General features: G+C 38.6%; 1 protein-coding gene across 8 annotated transcripts in view; it reads right to left on the reverse strand.

Moving 5' to 3' along the window:
• Positions 1 to 24,546, reverse strand: part of LOC128497386 (poly(rC)-binding protein 3-like) — a 292,930-nt gene that overhangs the window by 25,281 nt on the left and 243,103 nt on the right. For all 8 annotated transcript variants that reach the window (XM_053467439.1, XM_053467438.1, XM_053467434.1 and 5 more), the window contains 5 exons: positions 8,676 to 8,809; positions 5,506 to 5,529; positions 5,370 to 5,402; positions 4,199 to 4,315; positions 217 to 348 (listed from right to left, as the gene is read on the reverse strand). In XM_053467439.1, coding sequence (XP_053323414.1) covers positions 217 to 348; positions 4,199 to 4,315; positions 5,370 to 5,402; positions 5,506 to 5,529; positions 8,676 to 8,753 — 384 coding nt within the window. In that variant the 5' untranslated portion in view covers positions 8,754 to 8,809. The remainder of the gene's footprint in view (positions 1 to 216; positions 349 to 4,198; positions 4,316 to 5,369; positions 5,403 to 5,505; positions 5,530 to 8,675; positions 8,810 to 24,546) is intronic.

Genomic DNA, 24,546 nt, shown 5'->3' on the forward strand with positions numbered 1-24,546 from the left:
CCATGAAGAACAATATAATCACTGCACATATAGAGCTAAGCTGTTCTTCTGAGGGGAACATTGGATGGTAAAATATCATTATCACCATATGTGGCCCAATAAACAGTGCTGTCCACATTGTTAACAATATATATATATAATAATACAAAAACATGTGTTATATTCAAAGTGATTGCTGCTTTATGAGGTTCAGTGATTTTAATAACCAATTATTACCTCTCTGATCTCTTTAATTTTAGAACCCCCTTTCCCTATAAGAGATCCGCATTGACTTGCAGGGACAACTAGTCTCAGTGTCACCGGTGGCTTGCTCGTCACTGTGCTGTTTGTCATGGAAGCATTAATATCCTGAAATGACAAAAAGTAATACCAATTAAATGAAACTAGCATTTATTAGTTGAACATACTATTGGTACAGGAAAAAGTCAACCAGATGTAACAAAATGTGGCTTATCTTTTACTTTATTTGTGCTTTCACCTTGAATGTCCTCTAATAATAGTGATCTTTAGTTACTAGCACAACAGATATGAGAGAAGATGTCATACATAATGCCACACAAGAGATAAAACAACCATAAACCTTCATCAATAATCCTTATTGCATAGCATATGCTGTTCATTAGTGCAGTCAGTGCATGTAACTTCCGTTCATAATCAATCAATAAACTGGAGTTCTACTCCATGAGGTTATACAATAACATGGTAGACATAAATAATCCACCAGTGGTCCAAACCATTAATGGCAAAACTATGGGGGTAAGGGAGGATGGTTCAGACATGAAAGTAAATTAGTTATGTTACAAATTGGCCGAAGCCTTTCCATCAAGCATTGTTTTAATATTACACAAGCTCGGAATGTACAAATAAATTAGGCTGCTGATATATGGATTGAAGTGTGGAATGTTATTTCATTTTGTGCTCATAACAAGTTGGAAGAGCTCGTAGCAACATAACAAAGGCGTTGTTCACCGCAGCAAAGAGAGTATTAAGTTCAACTCTTGAGTCTAATTATAGCAAAGAGATAATAGCAATTTCAGCATCTATTAGCAATAGACAATGCAGGCACCGTGGTTTATAGCTGACTCTATGGCACGCAGCTGTAAAAACAACTCTAATACTGCAGTGACTGATATATTGGACTGTATGATATTACTACTATGGACAACTTTAGCTACTATTGTTCAAAGAAAGGGCTTTATACCAGATTTCCTTTACAAGATTTACTGGATGCCCAATCTAAGCTTGAACTCACAACAAGAATATTGATTTTTAATTTTGTTGGATTATGTCCCTCTATAAACTTTCCAGAGAGCAGATCGCATGATACAACCTATTTGCGGGCCGTCGCTCTGACTCGGAGAATGTAAACTATCATATAACTGTACAGAATCTTGGCACAAACTTTATTTTTTGTTCCATTGTAGCTCTTAATTGAGTATTTTTCATCTACTGTGGAGGAACGCTATTTTAACAGAGGTTATAGTTGTAGGTATTTTCTCCTTGCTTAAGAGAGGATTAGAGGGAACCTGAAATGCAGTTAATCACATCTCTGTTTATATGTAGTCTTTTGCAGTGTGGTCAAATGCTGTTTAATGTTGCTGCCAGTTCCAATTACATAGTAGGGTAACTCTGAAAAGGCTACAATAAAGGTACATAGTAAGATACTTGGAGGCAGGTGAGTGCAGTTAAATCCATCCCCAGCAGGACCGGACTAAGCAGATTCATGAACGTTGGAGTCTGTGGCATACTCTTGCCTAGGGTAGCAGTTCCAGTGTAATGGTAGCCCCTCTGCTACAAAACAAGGACCAATCACCCTATTGGTGACCCCCCCATCTAACCGGTCTACTTAAACTATGGAGTGCCACAGGTGGACTTTATGTCCCCCTTAACGTTATTATGATGCCCTACACCACTGCACAAGGGATGTGGTAAGGGAGGCACCCAGGTATGTATATCTGATAATGCGTAAAAAGCTGCAGAACTTAAAATGATATTATATAGACACAGACACAACTTCTACTAATTTTAGTCTACTTTTCTGTTGGTGATCTGTCTGTCTTAGTTGTCTATTCCTGGCATTCCAACAAGTGTCCTGCGGCAGGGGGTAGAGGGGAGAGGGTAGATGAATGAGCAACCTCTCTCCTCATAGGACTAGATAAACCCTGTATTCAGATGATGGTGAGTGTAGGGGCAGAGAATTGGCCCTTCGCAACACCTTAGGATACATAATACCCCAATTTTTCAAAGCAGAGGGGTTGGGGTGAATTGTCTTACCTGTGCATCAGGACTTAAATTGCCATTTGTATTATGATCTATGAGTATAAACACATGGCTATGGGCGTCTACAGGATTTTTTCCGGGAGGGGCAAAATATTCTCCCCACCTTTCCCCTCTGCCACTCCAGTACCTCCTTACTGCCTCCTCATTGCCTAACTGTATATCATAGGAGCTCCAGTTAGTGTGTGAGTAGGCCACCACAACCCCAGTCTATAACTACAATCCCCATGAAGTTCAATATGTGCAATATGGCTGCTGAATATTATTGTAGATGCAGTCAACAAAAGTTAGTGTTTGTATTGTACACTTGATGTAGCCCCCCCCCCACCAAGTCCAATCTACAGTTACCAGCTACTATTACCATGATAATCAACTAGTTGATGCTCATCATCATGGCAGTTGTAGTCCAGAAAATGCAATGTAGTGTAGTCTAGCTCTATGATGCACCACATTCCGATGTATTATAAAAAGGGAAGGGAGTAAAAATACGACACTTTGTGGCTAACATTTAATACTCATGATGTTTAGCCAACTGAACGGATGGCTGAGAATCATGAGATGGGCATTCCACAGCATCTGCAGTACCAATCCATAATGATATGAAAGCTAACATTTCCCACTTCCCCGTGATGCTTAATATACCAGACTGGGAGTCATGGGAAATGTCATGTCAACAGCTAGAATATTAACTAACCCTAGCTGCAATACATGTTTGAAATAAACTACCTTGTGTCTGCAGCATGCAAACTGTGTCTCTGCCCATGCTGGGACTCTATGCCTGTAAAGGAGCAGCTGTCAGACTGAAGGAGAGGAGACCAGCTAGAGAGAGGGGAAGACAGCAGACCAAACCACTCTGACAGCAGGGGTGTACAACATTAAATAAAATCTTTTCTGCTGCACTCCCCTGGCTACCAGGTGTTTTTCTCCCTTATAAGTCTTGTCAACCTACTTTAAATAGCCTACTGTTTCTCACTCCCCTGCTGCTGGAACAATTGCCCCCTTTGGCCTCTGGACCTCCATGCATATGACCAATGCCAGTGTAGGTAATTAACAAGATACTGTCCACTAACAGAATAAAATACTGTTGATGTCTGCTAGTTTTTTGTCTCATTGAAAATGTTTAATGCTATATAATACAGGTGGGCTCATAATATATAACCGCTAATATAAAGTAGAACAGAAAAACAGACCTCGGTAAATGAAATGTATACCTTGTAAAATGTTAAACATTGACATCAATACATAATTGAATCATACAGTTACGGAGTTGAAAGTGTGCAATTATTCTTTCAATTTCAATCTGCTTTGGGACCAGTCTGCAAGGGTTTTTCCTTTTTTTCTTTGCCATTAATGTGCATTACTGGAAGCAATTGCTTCTCCCATAAGTCTACAGAAGGCAAAAAGAAAGGATCAAACAGCTTGCAAATTGACCCATTATTCCTCTTCCAGCAATGTTACAGCTAAAAGCGTTTTAAGTGAATGAAGAGTCCCCTTTTTTCCATTAAACAGAACATTAGGTAATTTGTATTGAACTTTAAAACAAACATGAGAAAGCTTATCAAAAATAATATATATCTTCCCATGTACTAAGAGGGCAAAAGTCAAATCTATTAAGCACAGCTCAAAAAGGCCACAGTTTCAGAATCATCATTAAATGTAGAGATCAAAATGTTTCATTAGTAAAAGAGAACGCATATAAGCTCATCTAGGGAACCTCTACTATACCAGAAGAAATACTATTGGAATTGGTATTCAAGGAGCAATTGCCCCCCCAGGCTGAGGGCAATTGGGCTACTGGATTAACTGACCATTTTGCTAGGCTTGCTTCCCAGAATGAAAATTGTCAGCCCTCTCATACACTACCTGTTTAGTATTAACAATGTCCACACATTATAAAGATGGAGTTGGAGTATATCTTTACCTCTTCAAATTTGAGTGCAATCATGGAAAATGCTTTAAATATTGCATCTGTTGGTCCTGTTATTGTTACAATTCGTTCAGGGCAGGAGCCTTCTGATATGTTGATTCGAGCGCCGCTCTGTAAAGAACAGTAAAAAAAGGTTTATAACAGTCATCATTTTTGTAAACAATAACCCATTTCAGATGGCTTAGTCATACGATTTACCAAATATTGGTCCCCATATGCCTACCATTATGTGAATGGCGACAAAAAAATAAATATAAACACTACCGTTCAAAAGTTTGGGGTCAGTTAGCTGTTTTCATTGAAAACAAGGACATTTCTAGCTGTGTAACATAATTGCAAAAGGGTTTTCTAATGATCAATTAGCTTTTTAAACGTAAACTTGGATCAGTCAATTAAACCTACAATTTAAACACAGGAGTGATGATAACTGATAAAGAGCCTCTGTACATCTATGAAGATATTCTGTTAAATATCAGCCGTTTCCAGCTACAACGCTCATTTAAAACATTAACAACGTCTACACTGTATTTCTGATTAATTTCATGTTATTTTAATGGACAAAAATGTTATTTTGTTTCAAACACAAGGACATTTCTAAGTGACCCTTAGACAGAAACCAAGCAGAGATGAATAAAAAGATTGCTTAGCTGCGAAGACTGAAAAGGGTATTCTTTGATATTAGGAGCCACTGATGTCCTTATCCTGATTGTTCTTAGCTATAATGTGTTGGCACAATTTCCATTACTCCCTTGTTCTTTTCCAAACCATTACACTTAATGCACTTATTCAGGTTTCATAATGATTTCATTTAGACTGCTAAGAACTTGAGTAAATGTATAGTAACCTGTAAATTGCACTTTGCATTTTAAAGACACTTGCTTATTCATGGCAACTTGTTTTTCAGGAAGCCTTTTCTCGTTATGACTTGGCCAGAAAATAAACATTTCTACAAATAACCTGGAATACATTTTTTCAATATGCTTTTTGTATTCAATTTATTTAATAAAGGGGAGGAAGGATTTGTAATGTACTATTACAAATGAATAGCTGAGCAAAAACAACACGGGTTGTAATACTGCTTATGTCCACAAAGTGGCACTGTTTCCTTGTCTTTAGAAACCAAACACAAACAAGACTTGAAAGGATAGAGAAAACATATTCTTACCTCCTCTCGCATCTTCTTAACGGTCTCACCTTTCTATTATCAAAACAAAATGACAAAATAAAGACATTTAAGAATGGCAGGGCTATGAAACGTAACAAGGGAATGGCTGAAAGTAAATTAAAGATGATGTACCAACCTTTCCAATGATGCTTCCCACCTCCTGTAACGGAGAAGAGACACATGATCAACAAAAGTAAAACAAAATCCTTAAAATTGTATTAGTAATGTTGCTACAGTAAAGAAGAAAGAACTTGTTGCTTTTAAGAATTCAACACAGAAGCTACTGGGGCTGTAGTCACCAAGAAAACAAGATGGCGGTTCACAGCGACTTTAGTTTACAAACATTCATATGTATCACAAAGCTACAAACACAATAATGTTTTCTTCTTCTCATTTTGAAACTAACAGCTTATTTCCTGGTAGTATTTTTTAGATTGCAATATTATTTCTCTTTGGAAATAAAAGTGTACGACCTAGATTTCCAAAACGGCAACGGATCCTTCATGTCTCTTAAGAGGCAGTCCTTCGTTTTAATCCAAGACCCTCTTTCTTCTCATGAGCTCCCTCTTTTCTATGAACTAATATGTTTTTTGGGGTATTGGTATATTTATCCAGTGGTGTACATCGCTCTGCTTTGGAAATGCGGATCTGGGCAGAAATAAACTAGGGTGGCTCTGCGGACATGGCACGGTCCTCCATAGTGTAAATACGCAGGTTGGGGAGATCAATGATCTCTCTTTTAGTACAATCAATGCTGGTGCAAAAGGGAGCTTAATCGATTGGCTCCCGGTTACACCGAAAAAGGACTCCCACCCTATACATCACTGTATATATATTAGCTGCTATACATGCCTGTGTGCCACCCCAGAGCAATAACATGACATATATTTAGACATACGTAATAAGAATCACTGCTTTATCCATTGTACAATAAACCAAGACTGACTGAAATTCAAAGAGGTATGCCTGATTTATCATGAAGTTTTTTTTCCAATATTTAAGCATACACAAATTATTCTCCTTCCATTTCAGAAAATGTTTTCTCTCTACAAAGATTAACATAAAATCGGCTCAGAAATACGATGCAACCTAGAAAAATGAATTTGAATAAACTATGAATAATGAGAAGGTATGAGAAATCCTCAAAAGGCTCCAGACAGACAGTTCAATCAGTGAGCTAAACATGTTTAGGACTACGTATCAAGCAAGATTTTACACATAAAATGATGCTGATACAAATTTGTGTCTCCTCAAGTCTGAGTTTATAGCGATAGATGAAGAATATTTTGAATGCAAAAGTAAAGCTTCCTACAACTCCCGATATCATTATAAATAACAAAAAACCCATCAGGAGCAACCGTAGTGCTAAGCTAGAGGCAATCACCAAATAGTAGAAGGTTTCTACAGATAACTCCAAGCTTAGTCCCTTACCCAGGGTGAGCTCTATGGGGAAGTCTGTCCGTAACAAATTTCACAGAAACATGGAAGAACACTGCATTTTTTTAAATTAATTTGTTTATCGGATCCAGGTATGGTCCATTTATAGTGTGCAAGAAAAGTTACAGAAATGTAAAGTTAACAGGGTTTCAAATCTGTCATGTCAAGACATAGAACGTACTTGTCCGACATGCATACATGGGTCTCGGATATGGATGAGAGGCGATGGGGTGAGTAATGTTGAGTGTACAGAGGGTATGTGTGGGGAGTGATGTCTGAGTGCGGGCATTGTGTGATGAGCCAGCTCCGTGTAGGACACCATGCAAACAATAACACATTTCTACCGTAATATTTAAAGCAGAGCAAAATAAAGTAAACGGGACAGGCACATTGAGTATAGTCTATGTCAAGCAAGCATATATGTCAAGCAAGCATAAATATTCCGATCTATTCAAGCATCTCTCCATTTGTCAGGGCTGTTGCAAGTAGAGTCATATCTGATTTCAATCAGGACTCCTATCAGGAGCACAACATAGCAAAAATGTGCCATACCAAGTTATCCGCAACAAATGAATGCGTGTGGCCTGCAGTTATCTCAGAGGATTTTATTTGCCAAGTGGGACCTAGTTTGGCCAGCAAGAGTCCAGAAGGTAACAAGAGAGAGCACAAGAGAGTTAAACCTTGAGCGGGATGCAATGTTCAGCAGACTATTAGGTGTCAGTCCCTTCTCTGCTACTTTTTTGTATGTGATATTGATGAAAAGAGAATAACCCTAAAAGTAATGAAAAGATGTTTCGCAGCAGTTCTTCAGTATTTTTCTTGCAAACCTTTGTCACTATATTTCTTTGTTATCTAATGATCTGTACGTTGTAATATTATACAGAATGTAGCGTTAATAGATCCAAAAACAATCCAAACTAGATACGCCCTCTACGGAACAATCGTCCAGTTTATAATAAACTATGTTGGTTAAAATGACTTAGTTCACGTGTGATCATTTTGGCTGACTAGCGGCATGGTAAATACTAAGGTTCTGCCCCAAGGACAGGACATCTGCTTTGATATGCTTGTGTTTTCCGAGCACATGCCGGTTGGTAAGTGGGCATATTGAACATTCGTTTATATCAAATCGTGGAAAAGACTGTAAAGGCTGAAACAGCTTTAAGCAGATCCTTCTTAATGAATCTGTCTAGTGACATGGACAACTTATGGCCACGCACATTACATCTCACATAAACCTAGTAGCAAAGTCACATTCCAGATTACCCCCGCTTATCTTACTTCTAATAAACAAAATAGAAAATAGGTTCTTTTCCTCTTTTTAGTCAAGTAGTAACCCCAATCTTGCTGATGCTTGGCCAGTTTTAATTTGCTGCTTCACTACAAGTTATTTATGCTAATCTTCTAACCTTGGCCATAAGAAACTTCTAGTAGATGGGCACCTGGGCGCCAACCAATTGATAAAAGGACACAAAATAAGCAGAGGTGTCTCATCTTAAGTTTGACCAACACGATGTTCACTTAAGCAGTGGGCATTGTTTTGCTATACATTTTGACCATTTTTATTTTAGGCTTACAATTAAGCGAAACGATATACTTTTCTTGGCTACAGAAACCTGCAAACTCACCTTAAAACTCCTGCTTTAATAAATATACTGTATTTTTGTACAATTATATCCGTAACACATATTGGTGATCTAGCACAGATATATCCATGGCCATGGAGAAGGCGTTGGGTGATTGTACGTTAATTATAGTATATTGTTTTATAAGTATATTGTCCATACGCGTTTTTCCGCTGTTGTGTTACTTCCGCTCTAACGAAGACATGGAAGTTTAGATAAATTCAAAGAAGTGGAAAGAACTTACCTTCCCATGCATTAATAACCGTATGGTCAGCGTGACATTGAGGCCCCCCTCCGGAGCATTTGCATCGTTTGTGTTCATTTCTGGCACTTTGTCCTCCTCACTTGGCACCAGATTATCTTTTTTTCTTATTTAATCTGCGGGGACAAAATATCACAGAGTCAATGAAGCAGTTTGACAAGAACAAGTGGTAACCTAATGTACTGCATAGAATGGAGGAAGGCACGCCAAAAGTTACACACGTCCACGTTTGCCTTTTGCCCTGCCTCTGGAAAGTTAAATTAAATAAAAAGGCATTTTAGATGTATACTTTACAATTACGATTCTGTTCATTTCTCCTGCTGTGATTGAACGTTCTGCACTATTTTCTATTCTGTCTGAGAGAACGCACTCTGGAAATATTGCAGTTACTCTGGATAAATCCATGTCAGCATGTTTCATCTTTCACAAATACCTATCAACCACCCAGACAATTCGCGGCACATCTGAGGAGCATTGTTTGGAATACCAAAAAGATTGAGATTTTTTTATTTATTTGTATGCTTGTAAGTCAAAAGGGAGTGGGGATTTGTTGACAAAATGTTCAAAATAAATTGAATCCAGAATATTTCACACCACAGGCCACAGATATATGAACATTAAAGGACAATTATCAAAGTAATATAACTTATAAGGACCGTGTAACTCCCATAAGACGTGCAAAGAAATCTATCTTTTTCTTTCACCGGGAGTCAGACCTTGTGACTTAACCATGGCGTCTTTTTCTATCAGATGATCCTTTCTAAAGATGACAGGATTGCTGTAACATTCCACGCATTGTATTATCCTGGCTTATGGTCGGCTGCTAGAGTCAATGGCAAATTGTTTTGCTCCTAGCTAAAGGGTTTATTCTTCAAAGTGCCCAAGTTCAAGAATGGTACTGATTTTTCAGAATTTCTTATTTGAGCGATTCACAGCGGAGCATAACCCTTTTAAACTTGGGAAAATTGCAAATCAAGAGAAAATGGAAACTGAATTGGGGAGAAAAATCCGCTATTGATGTTTATAAAAATATATATATATAAAAAAAACTTTATAAACCAAATGAGGCCAGCGAGATGAAAGGTAAAAAAAAAAACCCCTCATAATAACTAGGAAAGTTCAACAAATAGTCTCAGTAAAGTATAAAAAGTATAATTTTTTTTAAGTGGAAGAGGTGAAAGAAAAGGGGAGGATTAGAATAATAGCCCCACACACTTCTGCTCGGCTCATTTTTTTTACGCATGCTCTTCCAACACCCTCTTTTTTCATTTTTTTTTTTTTAAAAAAACATCATCCGGCGATAGTTCATTAAAAGATCTGAATATCTGTGTGGATCCGTGCAGCTCTTTGACGTTCTGATGCTATATAAATACTCCATTTGCATTGTATATACTTCCTATGGACTGGAGCACATTGGCCTGAGGCTCTAAAGATATTTCGGTCTCAGAGCAAAGCCCTAATTTGCAACAAATGAACCAAGAACCACTCGCTGAATGCGAGCAATGTCAGAGTACATTTGTGTCTGTAGATGTCATTGCCCCCAAGGACAAGGACCTGGCAGGCTTCAGCTATTGTGGGAGAGAGATTTTTAATCCCATATGGCAGATTAAGGTTTTTGTAAATCTTTTATCCTTTTAGTATTGAGGTGCCTATACAGCAGGGGTTAATCATATCTTTTCCAAAATGTCTGACCTTGACTTAACCTACAGGTTTAATTAACTGATGAACGGCCATAATGAATATATTATGATTATCGCAAGGAATTTACTATATGTTCCTTGACGTCATATTTAATTATTACCCAGATGGGACAACAGCATTCTTTAAATTAAGGTAGAACTGTCACTAAGATGTGAGTTATGGCAGGAAACTTCTGTGCTGTTAAAATATTACACCAATTATCCCTACCATTATCTACAAGGCGTTCTAATCACAAGATAGGACAATTCATTAAAATGCCCGTTCTGTCATTTCATGCAATAAAATAATTACAATATTCTTCGCTTGTGTTCTGCTTTTTGTATATATGTCCATGTAACTTTCTTTGGCAAGCATTAGAGATTGTAAGCTCTCTCCACCTCGGTCTGTCTTAGTCTGTCAATTCTTGTCTTGTCATACCCCTTGAATTTATGTATTGTATTAAGCGCTGCGTAAATTGTTGGTTCTACAGAAATAAAAGATAATAATAATAAATGACAATACAGGCCATACTAACATTACATAGAACAAAATCCTTACAACAGAGCTGTCACTTTGCTGTTGTAGGGTTTACAGATAAAAAAACGCAATATTAATCGTAATTAAAACTCACTGTGTGTATACCATGGTGCAGCTATCTTATCCCCAGGACCCACATGACTATCTATGACTATGAAGTTATCTCTCCTCTAATGCTACGTTGCTGATTGTTGTCTACTAACATTTTACTGGTACTAAGCAACCATAGATGGATTTGGATTTAGCAACAAACCTCGACAATTCATAAGGAGTTTAACTAATTTTATGGAGAACTCAGAATTCTGCTAAAGTAAGGAAGAACGTGGAGGTTCTCAATCACGGTGACACTACAAAGAGCTGCAAAGCTGGAATCCTATTGGACACAAATGGATACTTGACTCAGATTACCAAGGTCTATGTAAAACATGTTTAGGGATTAAAACTCTAATAAATCATTATGCACCCTCAGTAGATACATGTCAAATGTATACCATGAGCTTTCAGAACTATACAAACACATACAAGCTGCTCCACCAGCAGCTGACATTTCACGCATTACTACATAATGAAACCATGCAGTGCCCAAGATGACTGAATTCATGATGCCTCCTTTGTATCGCAGGCAATGGTGTGAAATGGTCCATAATTGTACACTAAATTCTTTGTTGGTCAGATGAATCTAAGGACCCTTTGTTTAAACCATCCTATGATAATTTTGAGATTTTGGCGAAAAACTTTCTCCTATAACCCCAAGTAATGAAGCAGTAACGTAAACAAGTAAATACAAGGTTTATCCATTTAAGTGAATCATTTATTTAACCACATCTTACTTTCTTCAAATATTTATCATTTTCATTTTTTTAAAGTGATTTAGATACACACTATGTATAATATACCAACAAAATCTATGTCCACATGTAGACAATAGTTTTACGGAATTGAAACAAGAATCAAATTATGGGGTTACGAGAGGCAACTGCATCTAGGCCTTTAGCTACTGAGAAGGAGGCTACTATAAGCTACCATAAAGAATGAGTGCAAATGAATATAGGTTTGCATTAATAAATACAAATATTATATCATGCGTTGGTAAGGACCAATTTAGAAATTCTTCTGCAATAAGAACCAAGTTGACTCAACAAAATACATTGCTTATAAGATGTCATTCAAGACATTTTGCCTATTTACCAACGCATTCTTGCAGAAGAAGCTAAATGTAGTTGCTCTTTCATAATGAAGACTAAGAGTAAAATGTTTCACTTCTCAACTCATCTGGAAACGCGTAGCTTTTTCTATAATGTTTGTGTTACAAATGTTCTTATTGGTATTTGTTCCTTAGAAAAACAGTAATGTGTTTCTGTATCATTTAAATCACAAATAAAGCTGAATATATCTTATCTATCAATATCAATTGTGTTTATGCTTTATAAAACACCCATATCATAAGCTAAGCCAGTAATGGAAAACATATGTGCTGTAAATCTAAATACACAAAATACTTCTGGTGCTTAAAATAATAATAATAATAAAGTTATATTTAGATTATTTATGCAATAAAGAGTTTCAAAAGAAAGCTTTGTGCATTCTCAAACATCAGCATATGATTCTCATGAGACAGAATGAGATAAAACCTAAGGCTAAAAGTGTTAAAGGGTTAATTACCATAGAAGGGTACTGATATTTTTCTTCAAATTGAACACATTGATATACATATTAATTTAGCCGTTTAACTTCTCCCGCAAACCCTCTTTTTCTGTTAGCACATTTTGCTCATTTGCAAACTAGCTATGGCAGAAAATATTTATATAATACTGTCCAAATTAAGAGCATTCTTGCGGGCGGCCACAATACAAAGGACTGTTCCATGACCATGATTCACACACACCGATATAGTGGTTACTAAATGACAATTGGTTTAATGTGACATTACTGGCGAAAATAGATAGTAAAAATAATGAAAGCTGAACACCATGATGTGAGTTTGCAAATGAAATGTCAATCTGTCATCGGCTTGGGACCTCAAAGAGGTGACAAATATCTCTCTCAATGTTTGACATGATATGCAATGCTATCTTTTTCAAACCTACCGCAGTTGTCTGCTACAGAAGCTTGCAGAGTCCACAAAAGCCTAGTTATATAAATAAAAGTCTACTTTATGTGGCGGGGACAAACACAATCTCATGCCTGGAAACTATAAATATTGATGGGGTTGGGCAGAGCAGTGGGCGTACTGACAACGCGTCAAAGTGTCCATTAGACAGTCTGTGGCGCTGTCCCAGGTAGCTGCCCTATTGTCCCATTTTTACAGACAGTAGGACGCATGAGATGTTTTGGAGATCCTCTGATATCTCCAGACCGTCATAGTGAGCTGAAAATGCAGTTGCAGCAGCACAAGCTTTTTTTTACATGTGTGCCACATAACCTCCTTAGGACACTAGCATTTCTAGGTGGCTAATTAGGTAAGCCTGGCCACCAACCATTTCCGGCACTGCTCCTCCTTGACCCTGCTCCTCCTTGCCACACACTCCAACACAGGTGTCCCTATTTGGTCACCTGAAATGTTCGCCGGTATGTGGCTCTTACCATATATTAGGGAACACTATGGGCTCGACAGAGTATTAAAAGTTCCATCATTATATGTAGGTGTCCACAGATCTGCCAACATCACCACAGTAGAGTTTACGCACAAATTTAAGCGTGGTACTGTGAAAGGAAGTAAGTGGTATTATTGGAAAGTAGAAGTGTTTAGGAACAACAGACACAAAGCAGAAGACCACGTAAAGTCACAGAGCGGGGTCAGTGCTGAGGCGCATGGTGCTTAAAAGTTGCCAACGCTCTGCTGATTCCACAGCTGAAGAGTTCCAAACTTCCATTGGCATTAATATCAGCACAAAAACCATGCAGTGGGAGCTTCGTGGAATGGGTTTCCATGCCCAAGCAGCTGCATGCAAGGCTCACATCCCCAAGTACAATGCAGAGTGTCGGATCAAGTGGTATAAAGCACACCGCTACTGGACTCTGGAGTAGTGACAATGTGTTCTGTAGAGCCTCACATCACGCTTCTCTGTTTTGCTGTCTGATGGGCAACTCTGGGAGCCTTATGGGTGAGTCTGGGTTTGGCGGATGCATTGTGCCAACTGTAAAGTTTGGTGGAGGAGGGATAGTGGTATGGGGCTGTTTTTCAGGGTTTGTGCCCTTTACTTCCAGTGAAGGGGAATCTTAATGCTTCAGCATACAAAGACATTTTGGACAATGCTATGCTCACAACTTTGTAGGAACAGTTTGGGGAGGACCCTTTTCTATTTCAGCATGACACAAAGCAAGGTCCATGTAGACATGCTTGGGTGAGTTTGGTGTGGAAGAACTTGACTGGCCCACACAGGCCCTGACCCCAACCCCGTTGAGCACCTTTGGGATGAACTGGAATAGAGATTGAGAGCCAGGCCTTCTCGTCCAACATCAGTGCCTGACCTCACAGATTGGCTTAAAGACAAATTTCTTCATCTAAGTATGCATTTGTCATACTTCCCACCATAAACAACCTATGTTGTATTATTTTTTGATTTTGTAAAACATTTTTTTTAACTTTTGATGCTATTACATCACTTAAATAAAGCATGGGAATAAAAATATGATAAAGGCAAGGCCACAGAGTGGTCTATTCACTGCAAAGCCAGTGCAGTACATGGACAAAGTAGACTAAGATGTAACTCTCAAACACAAAACTGCCAACTAGAATTTGGACTTGCATTAACTAACACTTGACATGCATAAATAACCCCCCCCCCAAAAAAAAATTTGCTAAGTGTTCAAACACACATATCCCATAGTCACAACCTAGCATGCTCTGACAACACATCTAAACCACAGTGAATCTAATAAGATCACAAGAAAACTTCTGACGTTAACACACACCATTGCCACAGCAGAAGCTCTTTACAGCCAATGTGGCAAAGTTAGTAGTGAAAGCACTTTTGCATTTACTGATATTTGTTTATCCCTGTGTTAAATTAACATACTTGAGTTCACCTTTTTAAGGTGTGTGCAATTTCTTTAGACAAGTATTGTGAATTCTAGCCAACATTTGTATCTTCCTAAGTATCTTCATGGATAGTGTATTAATATCCCATTTACTGCATGTTCTAATTAGTGACGGCACTTCTCTATGTAATAAGGAACGTGAGACATTTTAACTCTTCATGGAACTTGTCCTTAGATAAATGTGCACTCTTTGTAGTTCAGGGGCCATCAAAGTCTGAGTGCAACTGAGTGCCAGTCATTCTTTTTTTCTAGTATTCCTCACGCTGACCCTTTTATCAATGCATGCATTTGCTGCAAGGGAAATACTTTCCATATGGCTATGTCAACTACTAGCATAGCCGGAATACCAACACTGATCCTTAACCTGTGCCATTCAAAAAGCCTCAGATATTTTTGATGTTTGTGTTAGCTTTTACATCCCGGTAAAGTCTATTCGGGCTGTATATAACTTACTTCATCCCATCACTGGTCTTTCTGTCTATATATCCACATGTCTATATCTACCAATCACTGGGCACACTATCATTAATCTGTAAGTCTTTAAAAATCGCCTTTAACTCCGGTACAAGCCATGAAACGAGTAATTATATGTAAACTAAGAATCAGAGTTATTAGCTTAGGAACAAGATTCTAGGCCACGTTGCATGAGGTGGGCCCAAGGGATTACCCTGCGTATACCGTAGTGCCACATTTGCCAGCCACAGACTGCCCCTAATCTCGGCCTTCAAAATATCTCCAAAACTATTACATTGATTGCCAAACCAAACAGACAGACTATGGGTAGTTTCAATAAATTTGTTTACTCATGGCAGCACACTCGATGACCGTTGAAAAAATATGGTACCTTTTAGAGGATAGGAGCCTTAACGTTTATTCTCAGTTCAGGTACATAATGGCGAAAGTGCCCCACCAAAGCGATACATAGCGTATAATGTCTCTTCCAAATACAAGGAGTGGGCCAACAATAATAAGGCACTGGTATTTTACCAGAGCATCCCTAGAAATATAGGAGCCTATGCTTACATGATCAGCTACTTACACTATGAATCTGAATTCAATCAACAATAAGATATATATGCAATAGCTTTTACAACGCTTTAGTCATAAATATATAATCATCACTAGTACTAAACCTTGCAAATCACTCTATGTATTTAACACACACAACTGGGTATTGATATGCTTTGCTCGTTTAGAAGAGGTCGCTGCCAAGGTCACAAAAGCAGAGCGTAACCTATTTTAGATGAACATTTAGGTCTGACATTGTTAGTGGCCTTTGATACTGTTTTCCGCAGGGAAGAAAAGCATCCTTTGGCAAAGAAACTTCAGTCGCTTCTTACTGTAGGTTATGTCTTTACAGTCAAACATGATTAATGGCTCTTAAAAATGCACAGGAGCCCTAGCCAGCTGTATTCTTTCATCCATAATACCATATTTATGAGCTCTGAACCTATACAATTTAAAAAACGTGCCTTCACATTGAAGCTATAATTTAATTACTTTCCTTCCTACTTGTCATTTTGTTATTTTGATTAGGCATAAAGCATGCACTACTGCAGTTTATGTTAAAAAAGGTTATTTATATATTGTCTTTTTCCAATTAGTTTATTGTTTTCTGTTTTATGAAATTTTTTAAATGCTGTATTTTACAAAACAGGAAAGTGTTAAAAAAGAAAATAAAATCATACCGGAAGCTGAAAGGGGCATCAGGAGAGGCTTACTGCATGTGGTCCAAATACTACATACCGCATAAGCGTATGTGAACTACACAACCTTTGCGGAATACTGGAGTCACCTAGTTGCCAAATCTAAGAAAAAAGTGTATATGGGGGCAATTATTTTTTTCACATTGTCAGAAACATGAAGGCTCTGTGAGTGAGGAGATATATATTTTAAACAGAGGTGGTCCTGCTCATAAAGCAGAATGTGAGCCAACTTAGCCGCACCAAAGGGGATACTGTGTATCAATGGGCTCCCAATGGAGTTCCATCTAGCAGCAGTATGCAGAATTGTACCTTGCTGCTACCCTTCCATGCTCTTCTGCTTAACAGCCAGGCATGCCATCAATTGAAAAGGGTAAGAGTCACGCAGCTCTGAAGGGTGTTTCACACAAGTGCCGGGGATGTCTTCTATGCATGGTATATAAAGGAACAGTATGTCTGAATATTTTAACCAATTTTATCCATGCAAACAGATATAATTATTTTGTGATTATATATATATATATATATATATATATATTCTCAGTTGACCTTACAAACCTACAGTGATATAGTGAATGCTAAATCCCACACGTTCATATGCGGACACTGTTCAGTAGAAACCATAAACCATTCTCCGCGTCTAGTGTTGTGATAAAACTGTAAATGAATATCAATAAAACTACATAGACAGAAGATACAAAAAACGTATGACGGGGGGAATTAATTTAAAGCATATACAGGGCATGAGTTAAAGTCATTTGCAAGCTTAACACATGTATTGGCAGGAAGCTATTGCACAGGATATCAGTCAACTTCAGACATGAGGTCACTATTCTAGATGCTTTGTAGAGGAGATCTGCCTAGAGATAATCTTGACAGAGGATAAAACCCTGTTTTATTAAATAATTACATCCCTTTGTACAGCAACATCACAACTGTGTTCCAATTAAAGTGAATGCACATTTCATATTTTAGATGGGAACGTTCATTGTTTCTCTGTGTGAAGGTCTGGATAAAACCGCTTCCTTATAATTTCCTTTACGAATACAAATCAATCGAAATGTATATCTTATTTGACTCGAATAAGGCTGGTTCTCAAGTAAATGGTTTTCAATAACTTCAAGAATGGATTACTTTGGTCTGAACAAGCTACATAATTAACAATTGACTGAGCCCATTTCATTTTTTCATATAAAGGAATCATTTCATAGTTGAGAAGAGTTGAATAATCATCTGTGAGAAACAGAGGGTTACATTGTCCCATGTGTGCTATTTACATAGGAAAATAACGCGAAAACAAGGCAGCTTTGTAGTTTGTGTTGATTGCCTATAAATGCAGTTCTGTTCTCAGACATAACATGACTTGTCAGTGCAGCCAGAACGCATCAACCTTTCATAGATGTGAACAATGAATAGACCTCTCTACTGTGTCTGATGAAGCAGCCTAGTAAGGCAAGAAAAAAAAGTGTTAAAGCATTGCCACACTTTGTAGGCAATATTATTTTGGGTGACCCATACAAGCATAGTTGCCCTTGGACTAATAATCCCATATGCTTGTGCCAGCCACTTGTTGTGTTATGACTGTTAAAGATTTGAGAGATAAAGTCCAGTAACAGCTAATGATCTGAAACTTGACCATTGCAGGATGCAACGATGGTATTGTGTACTGATCCAAGACAAGAGATTTGTGATAACTTTCTAGAGCCCTACGTTCATTGAGTAAGATACAAAATCCCAACCATTCAAGACCTCAGAGATAATAACTAAAGAATGGACTTGTGGAGTGTTGAAGACTACATCCCAACTCTGTGAATGTTGTCACATTAAAATTGTGATACTTATATTCACAGTGATGAGTTGATCATGAAGATCAACCACTCATGGAGATCAACTTATCATGGAGAAGCCCCTGTGTCAAAATAAAACCAAGTAAGAGACGCGGTTAAATGGAATATATTTACACACAGCGAAACATTTCTGATGCACTAAATATTGTTTAGATGGTCTACATTATGGCTATTTATGTAAGTAGATTTTTTAATTCTATTTAATTCATAAAACCAGCTTAATGGTGACATACCATTGGAATTGCCATTGACCTCCTGATTCCTGGACATTCACAAAATGATGTGTGAGCTAAAAAGATTTCATAAACGGCCTTGTTCTATTCCACAGGTGAACATAGCGGGTACAATGTTATTTTATAGATGATAGATATGACCACCTAACTCTGTGAGCTTGATCGGCAGTTTATCACTGAAATATTGACCAATTTCTTAAGATCTGCATTATTATCAGGACTGCAAGATACAAACTATGGACCCTGAGTATAAAGGTAATAATAATAAGAACTAGACACATCTGTAACATTACAAAACATATTGTCTCCATGTGTAGCACAAGAGAAAATAACAGTGTAGGATAATTCAGAAAAAAATGCTTAATAAGGCTACACACGCAGTGAAAATGTGTGTTTGTGTATAGTGTCGGCTCTATAAAAACATTTTTTTGTACTTGAGTCCTATAATTAACAGCTATAAAAACAGCAAGTAACATTTTTTTTATGTGAATTATATAATCAGCCTTGAAATGCTGAAATTAATGCACAGTTAATGTGCCGCTCATTGTCAGGTTATGAATATCATCCCTTTGATGCAGACTTCAGTACAGTTTGGCCCTATGGCTAATCAAGTGTATTTTACACATAAATTAAGGCTTGCTTTCATGATATTACACATGATGCACTTTATTTACTTTCTTTTATGTTATTAACAAAAGGTCTGGGGTGGTATAAATCATTAGGTTGTTCATAGTCTGCTCATAGATCTCTGTTTGATGTGTTTGATTACATTGTAATGATTTTAGGCCTGAGATGTGAGCCTTCCGTATTCATTTATGATACCCCCCCCATGTCATTACCAGTAATTCAATCAATTCATAGCATATTAGCTAATCTGATTCCAATAGAATCAACATATATGTCATATTGGCCAGTTTATGTGTTTAATTCCTATGCTGACAGATATATATATTTTTTAAATTACTATATAATACAGGGGTGTCCAACCTGCGCCCCTCAAGCTGCTGCAGGACTACATCTCCCATAATGCTTTTTCAGCTAAGGGGCTGGCTGAGGACTATGGGAGATGTAGTCTTGCAGCAGCTGGAGGGCCGCCGGTTGTACGCCCCTGATATAATATAAAGTCAGGAATGGAATCATATTACCTTGAAACCACTACAAACCAACCAATTCGACATAGATAAAAATATAGCAATATAAAACAAAGAAAATCACTAAAACTACAAGAATATAGCTGGATGAGCCCAATGTGTGGTCTGGTGGGCTTATTAAGAGTGGCAGAGAATGAGATTGAACAAACCCACTTTGGTTTATATGCTGGGCAGGTCTGGTTCCACTAGTGAGCAACTCAACAAGCTAAGCAGAGCATCTAACTTCCCCACCAGGGTTAAGCAAAGTGCCAGTAGCCAGACACCAGTTTCCGTGACGAGCCTTGTTGAAGTCATTGTTGCTTATGGAACATTTAGTCAAATATCCTTTCCAAAGAACATTGTTGCCTACCCCTGTTCCCAACCTCTATGTGAATACAAGAGTTGGGTTCCAAATGATTGTTATTGTCCTTATTAGCCAATGCTCACTCACTGCACTCCCTGACTGGCCATCAAATGCCTGGTGGGCCACTAGCCAATATCACTCCATATTATGCTGCAATGCGCGGCCATAGGCTGCATATGGCCAGCCACTTGCTGCATGAGCATAGAAATGTAACATGCATCTTCTCATATCCAGCAATCAGCCGTATTGACGTCATTTGGCGGCCGATGGCCTTAAAGTGTCAGGGCTGTCTCGTCTGGACCTGCACACATGATACCTTTTATATAGTATAAATATGCATCCAAATAGTAAAAACAGGACTTTTAACAAACACATACACAGACTCTGAAACATCATTTAGAAAAATAGGAACATTGAATTTGACTGCGGCTAAGAACCCTTAGGCCCATCTAGTCTGCACATTTTCTATGCTGTAAAAAACTCAAATATTATTCAGTCTGTAGTCCTGTCTTATATTAAGGATAACCATATGCGTATCCCAGGCACATTGAAATTTCCCTACACTCACCTCTACCGCTTCTGCTGGAAGGCTTAATCCGGTATATAACAGTAAACTTACACAAATCTTTTTTTCTGAAATCTAGTGCATTGGTCTACATTACAAAGCTGTGCGACATTAAACATCTGGAAAACACAGAACTAATTTGATTGATTTGAAAAACCTAGCCATATTTAAGATTTGTTGAAATACACATCTAGTAGATAATCTCATGCTTTGCGTTTTTTTCGCCATCACTTTATGTATATTATATATACATCATTTATAGATTAGCGGTGAAACGGAAAAAAAGCAAAGCCCCTTGAGCCAGGTTGGTAGCAAATAACAGGCACAGGCACATAACGGTATACAGTGAAGACATATTTATACATAAACAATTACCCCTGTTTCATCTCTAAGAGGCAACACGGTGCAGATGGGAGATTGTCCTTCTGCTCATTCTGCGGGAGAGGTGAATATGCTTCTGTGCAGCCCATGATCTGTGCTTCTTTGTTTCATTCTTCTCATGATGTCATGCATACCAAGGGCTTCGGAACAACAGTATACTTGAATCAAGTCACTTGTCCTTGAACCAACCCCCAGTGCTAATGTTGTTGGCTGAAAAAAGGTCAGTGTCAGCTTGCAGAGGTCACCAATTAGCTGTATAGACTGCCCCCGAATCGCTCTCTCTTTTTAAAGGAGTGGAGGAATATGGAATTTAATATCCTACAGCACAGATGATACAGAATTGTTTTTTTGATGATCAGGCAGCACCATTAAAAGTAACATGATATGATCAGAGATAAAAGACCCATTGATGCAGCATGTTCAAAGCGCCAAGGCCCAGTGATATAATGGGGGCCCCTGCAGGCTACTGACAACAGACGGTTAAATAATCTCAGTTTTAGTCCTTAGGGTCTATGCATAGGGTGCTATGAATCAGGTCTTCATACTATCTCCTTACTTTGGGATCATTTATTTGCCAGGATCAAATGTTCCAACAAACCACGATGGAGCTTTACAATGCAGAAAAGCATGATCCCGAAAATTTGCTTTTGTTTATTAATTCTTTCATTTTTTATAAATAGTGGTTATTAGTAAACGTAACTAATTTTGCGTAAAAAAAATTTGCTTAAATGCATTTTTGAAGTAGATCTATATATTACGATAGATATCATGTCCAGTAGGGTAACACAAACTGCTGCCCACTGCAAGCTGTAAGCGTTGAGGCACCCTTTCTCTCCATACATAATGTTTTTTTTAATCTAAACTGCAGTATTTCCAACATGTGATTGTGCATATATTAAACATCACTTACATATATGGAACGAATAACCAAAATGTGCCGTTTTTCCCTAAAAACAAGCTAGTAATATGGTAACAAGCATCTTTACCAGCAGATGCCATTTATGTCAGCATCAAAGGACAAAGAAGCTTTGGGGGGTTACAACACCAAATTTGCCTTTGGATTTCCATTCCTAACCTTCTACAATCACATGAATCCTGCCAGGGCCGGCACTACAATGGAGCCGACTGGGGCAATTGCCCCAGGCGGCACTTTTGAAGGGGCGGCACTTTGCCGCCCCAAGCGCTTTTTTTTTAAGCGGAGGAGAGAGAGGGGCGCCGAGTGGTTTTCGCTTACCCGCTCGGCGCCCCTCTCTCTCTCCTCTGCGGCGAGTCTCCCTGTTCGGTCTCGGTGCCGGCTTGTAATGCTGAGCGCCGGCACCATGGCAGAGCAGGGAGACTCGCCGCAGGACTGTTTAAACGTAAGTACTTTTAAACGGGGGGGGGGTAAGGGTAGATAATGGCGTCGGCGAAGTTTAAAATGCCTTTTAAACTTCGCCCCAGGCGGCATTACGTCTTGGGTCGGCCCTGAATCCTGCTGAAATATACAATGTTTTAAATGATTATACAGAGAGGATGCATACTTAAAAGTCCATAGTTAAATCTACTGCCATCTACGTATATAGTGTATATAAGTGCTAGAGGCATAGGATCTGCTGTTTGAAGTACCAGTATTTGGCATATCCATCTATACTGCGATCATTAGCGCAGCTGTTATCTGTTTGGTACACACAAACTCATGGGATAATCTACGAAAGTTGTTGGTTGTTAGCTGATGAGTTAATGGAGCAAAGATAGTGTAGACAGAGTCATTCTTGTCTATCGATCTGGTCAGTAATGGGTATAGCAGTAAAACCAAGTGAACTGCAAGAACAGCAATGTTTGTTTTTTTCAGTTGCAATCCTGACCCTTTGACAATATCAATATCTGCAGCTTTACTGTAGTCTTATCCGCCGGCTCTACGCAGCTATGTTAACAAAATATGGAGGGTATTTACTGGAGTCTCACAAATGACATACCAGGGCAATGTTTGTTATCAACCCAACTCAGTGCTACAGCAACTGCTTTAAAATAATGCTCTGTAAGTCATTAACTGCAACATGTATAACTTATTAGGCGCGGCAGAATATTTTAGCGTTTGAAAAAGTATATCGCAGTATTGGTCCACAAGAAAATCAAAACTTTAGTAGAAGTTGCCAATATAGAAAAAGATTTAGAGCCACATGTAGATGTAGAGTCACGCATATATACAAGTTCCCAAAAACAGAATGAGCAGCAAAAAATATTTTTATCATATTTGTAATGCTAAATATATGATCTATGCTGGCCTGGGTGACTAGGCCTAGGTTGGCAGGTTCAGGGGGGGTGGCAGTCCCCCTGCTACAAAACTGGGAGGCAACCAATCGGTCAGTTAAAAAGGAAGACCTCTGATCCTAGTTATGCTAAGGTGCCAGCTCTACACAGCATCTATACACTGCATTACAAGGCACAATGTGCCTTCAAGACACAATACATCAGGATATGACATCATAGCTCGCCACTCTGTGTCTTAAAGGCGATGTGCCGACCACGGAGGGTGAGCTGGGGGCGCTACCCTAGGTCAGGCCTGGGTCAGCTCCAAAGCTGCACCCTGCAATAGTAAAAAAACTCCAGCCTGTGACCACATGTACGAAGTGTAGCAGCCTATGGCCTTAAAGTGCCAGCTCTGATTTTCATCCGCAGTCTAGCCCTTTACAGATAGACATACAATCCCTTTGATATGAATTCAGATACATTTATTGAATCTTTGTAGTAAGACTCACAAGCATGTCCCACTAAATATTGCTATAGACCAGGGGTGTCCAAGGTTTTTCTGCAGTGGGCCACTTCATCAGAAATGTATGTGTGCGTGGGCCACACTCATTTTTCACTGAGAGAAAATATGGCATTTAGCTTTATAATGCATATTAATACAGGGTTAATTTGACGATAATGAAAAAAGCAGTGGACAAACAGTTTATGTAATTCTATCAATACTAAATTACTTAAACAGTAAGCAGTCTACAAACCATTTAAAACAAGTTTAGCCAAATAAAACTGCACAAGGCTGGAGCACACTGTGGGTACAAGCTGGATTTAAGATGGCTGATGCACACTGAGTTGATCAGGGCAGGATTAAGAGCATCATGGGCTACGCCACACCGACACCCAAACACACACACACACACACACCAGGACAGGCTCTGCCACACTGACACCCAAACACACACACAACGGGACAGGCTCTGCCACACCGACACCCAAACACACACACAACGGGACAGGCTCTGCCACACCAACACCCAAATACACACACCATGGCAGGCTCTGCCATACCGACATCAGGATGGGTTAATCTACACAAAGCATAAACAAATGCTTTCCACACTGCTTTGTTGTTTGTGTGTTTGCCCCCTT

Source organism: Spea bombifrons, chromosome 5, assembly GCF_027358695.1.
Source record: "Spea bombifrons isolate aSpeBom1 chromosome 5, aSpeBom1.2.pri, whole genome shotgun sequence".
In the NCBI taxonomy this organism is placed as follows: Eukaryota; Metazoa; Chordata; class Amphibia; order Anura; family Pelobatidae; genus Spea; species Spea bombifrons.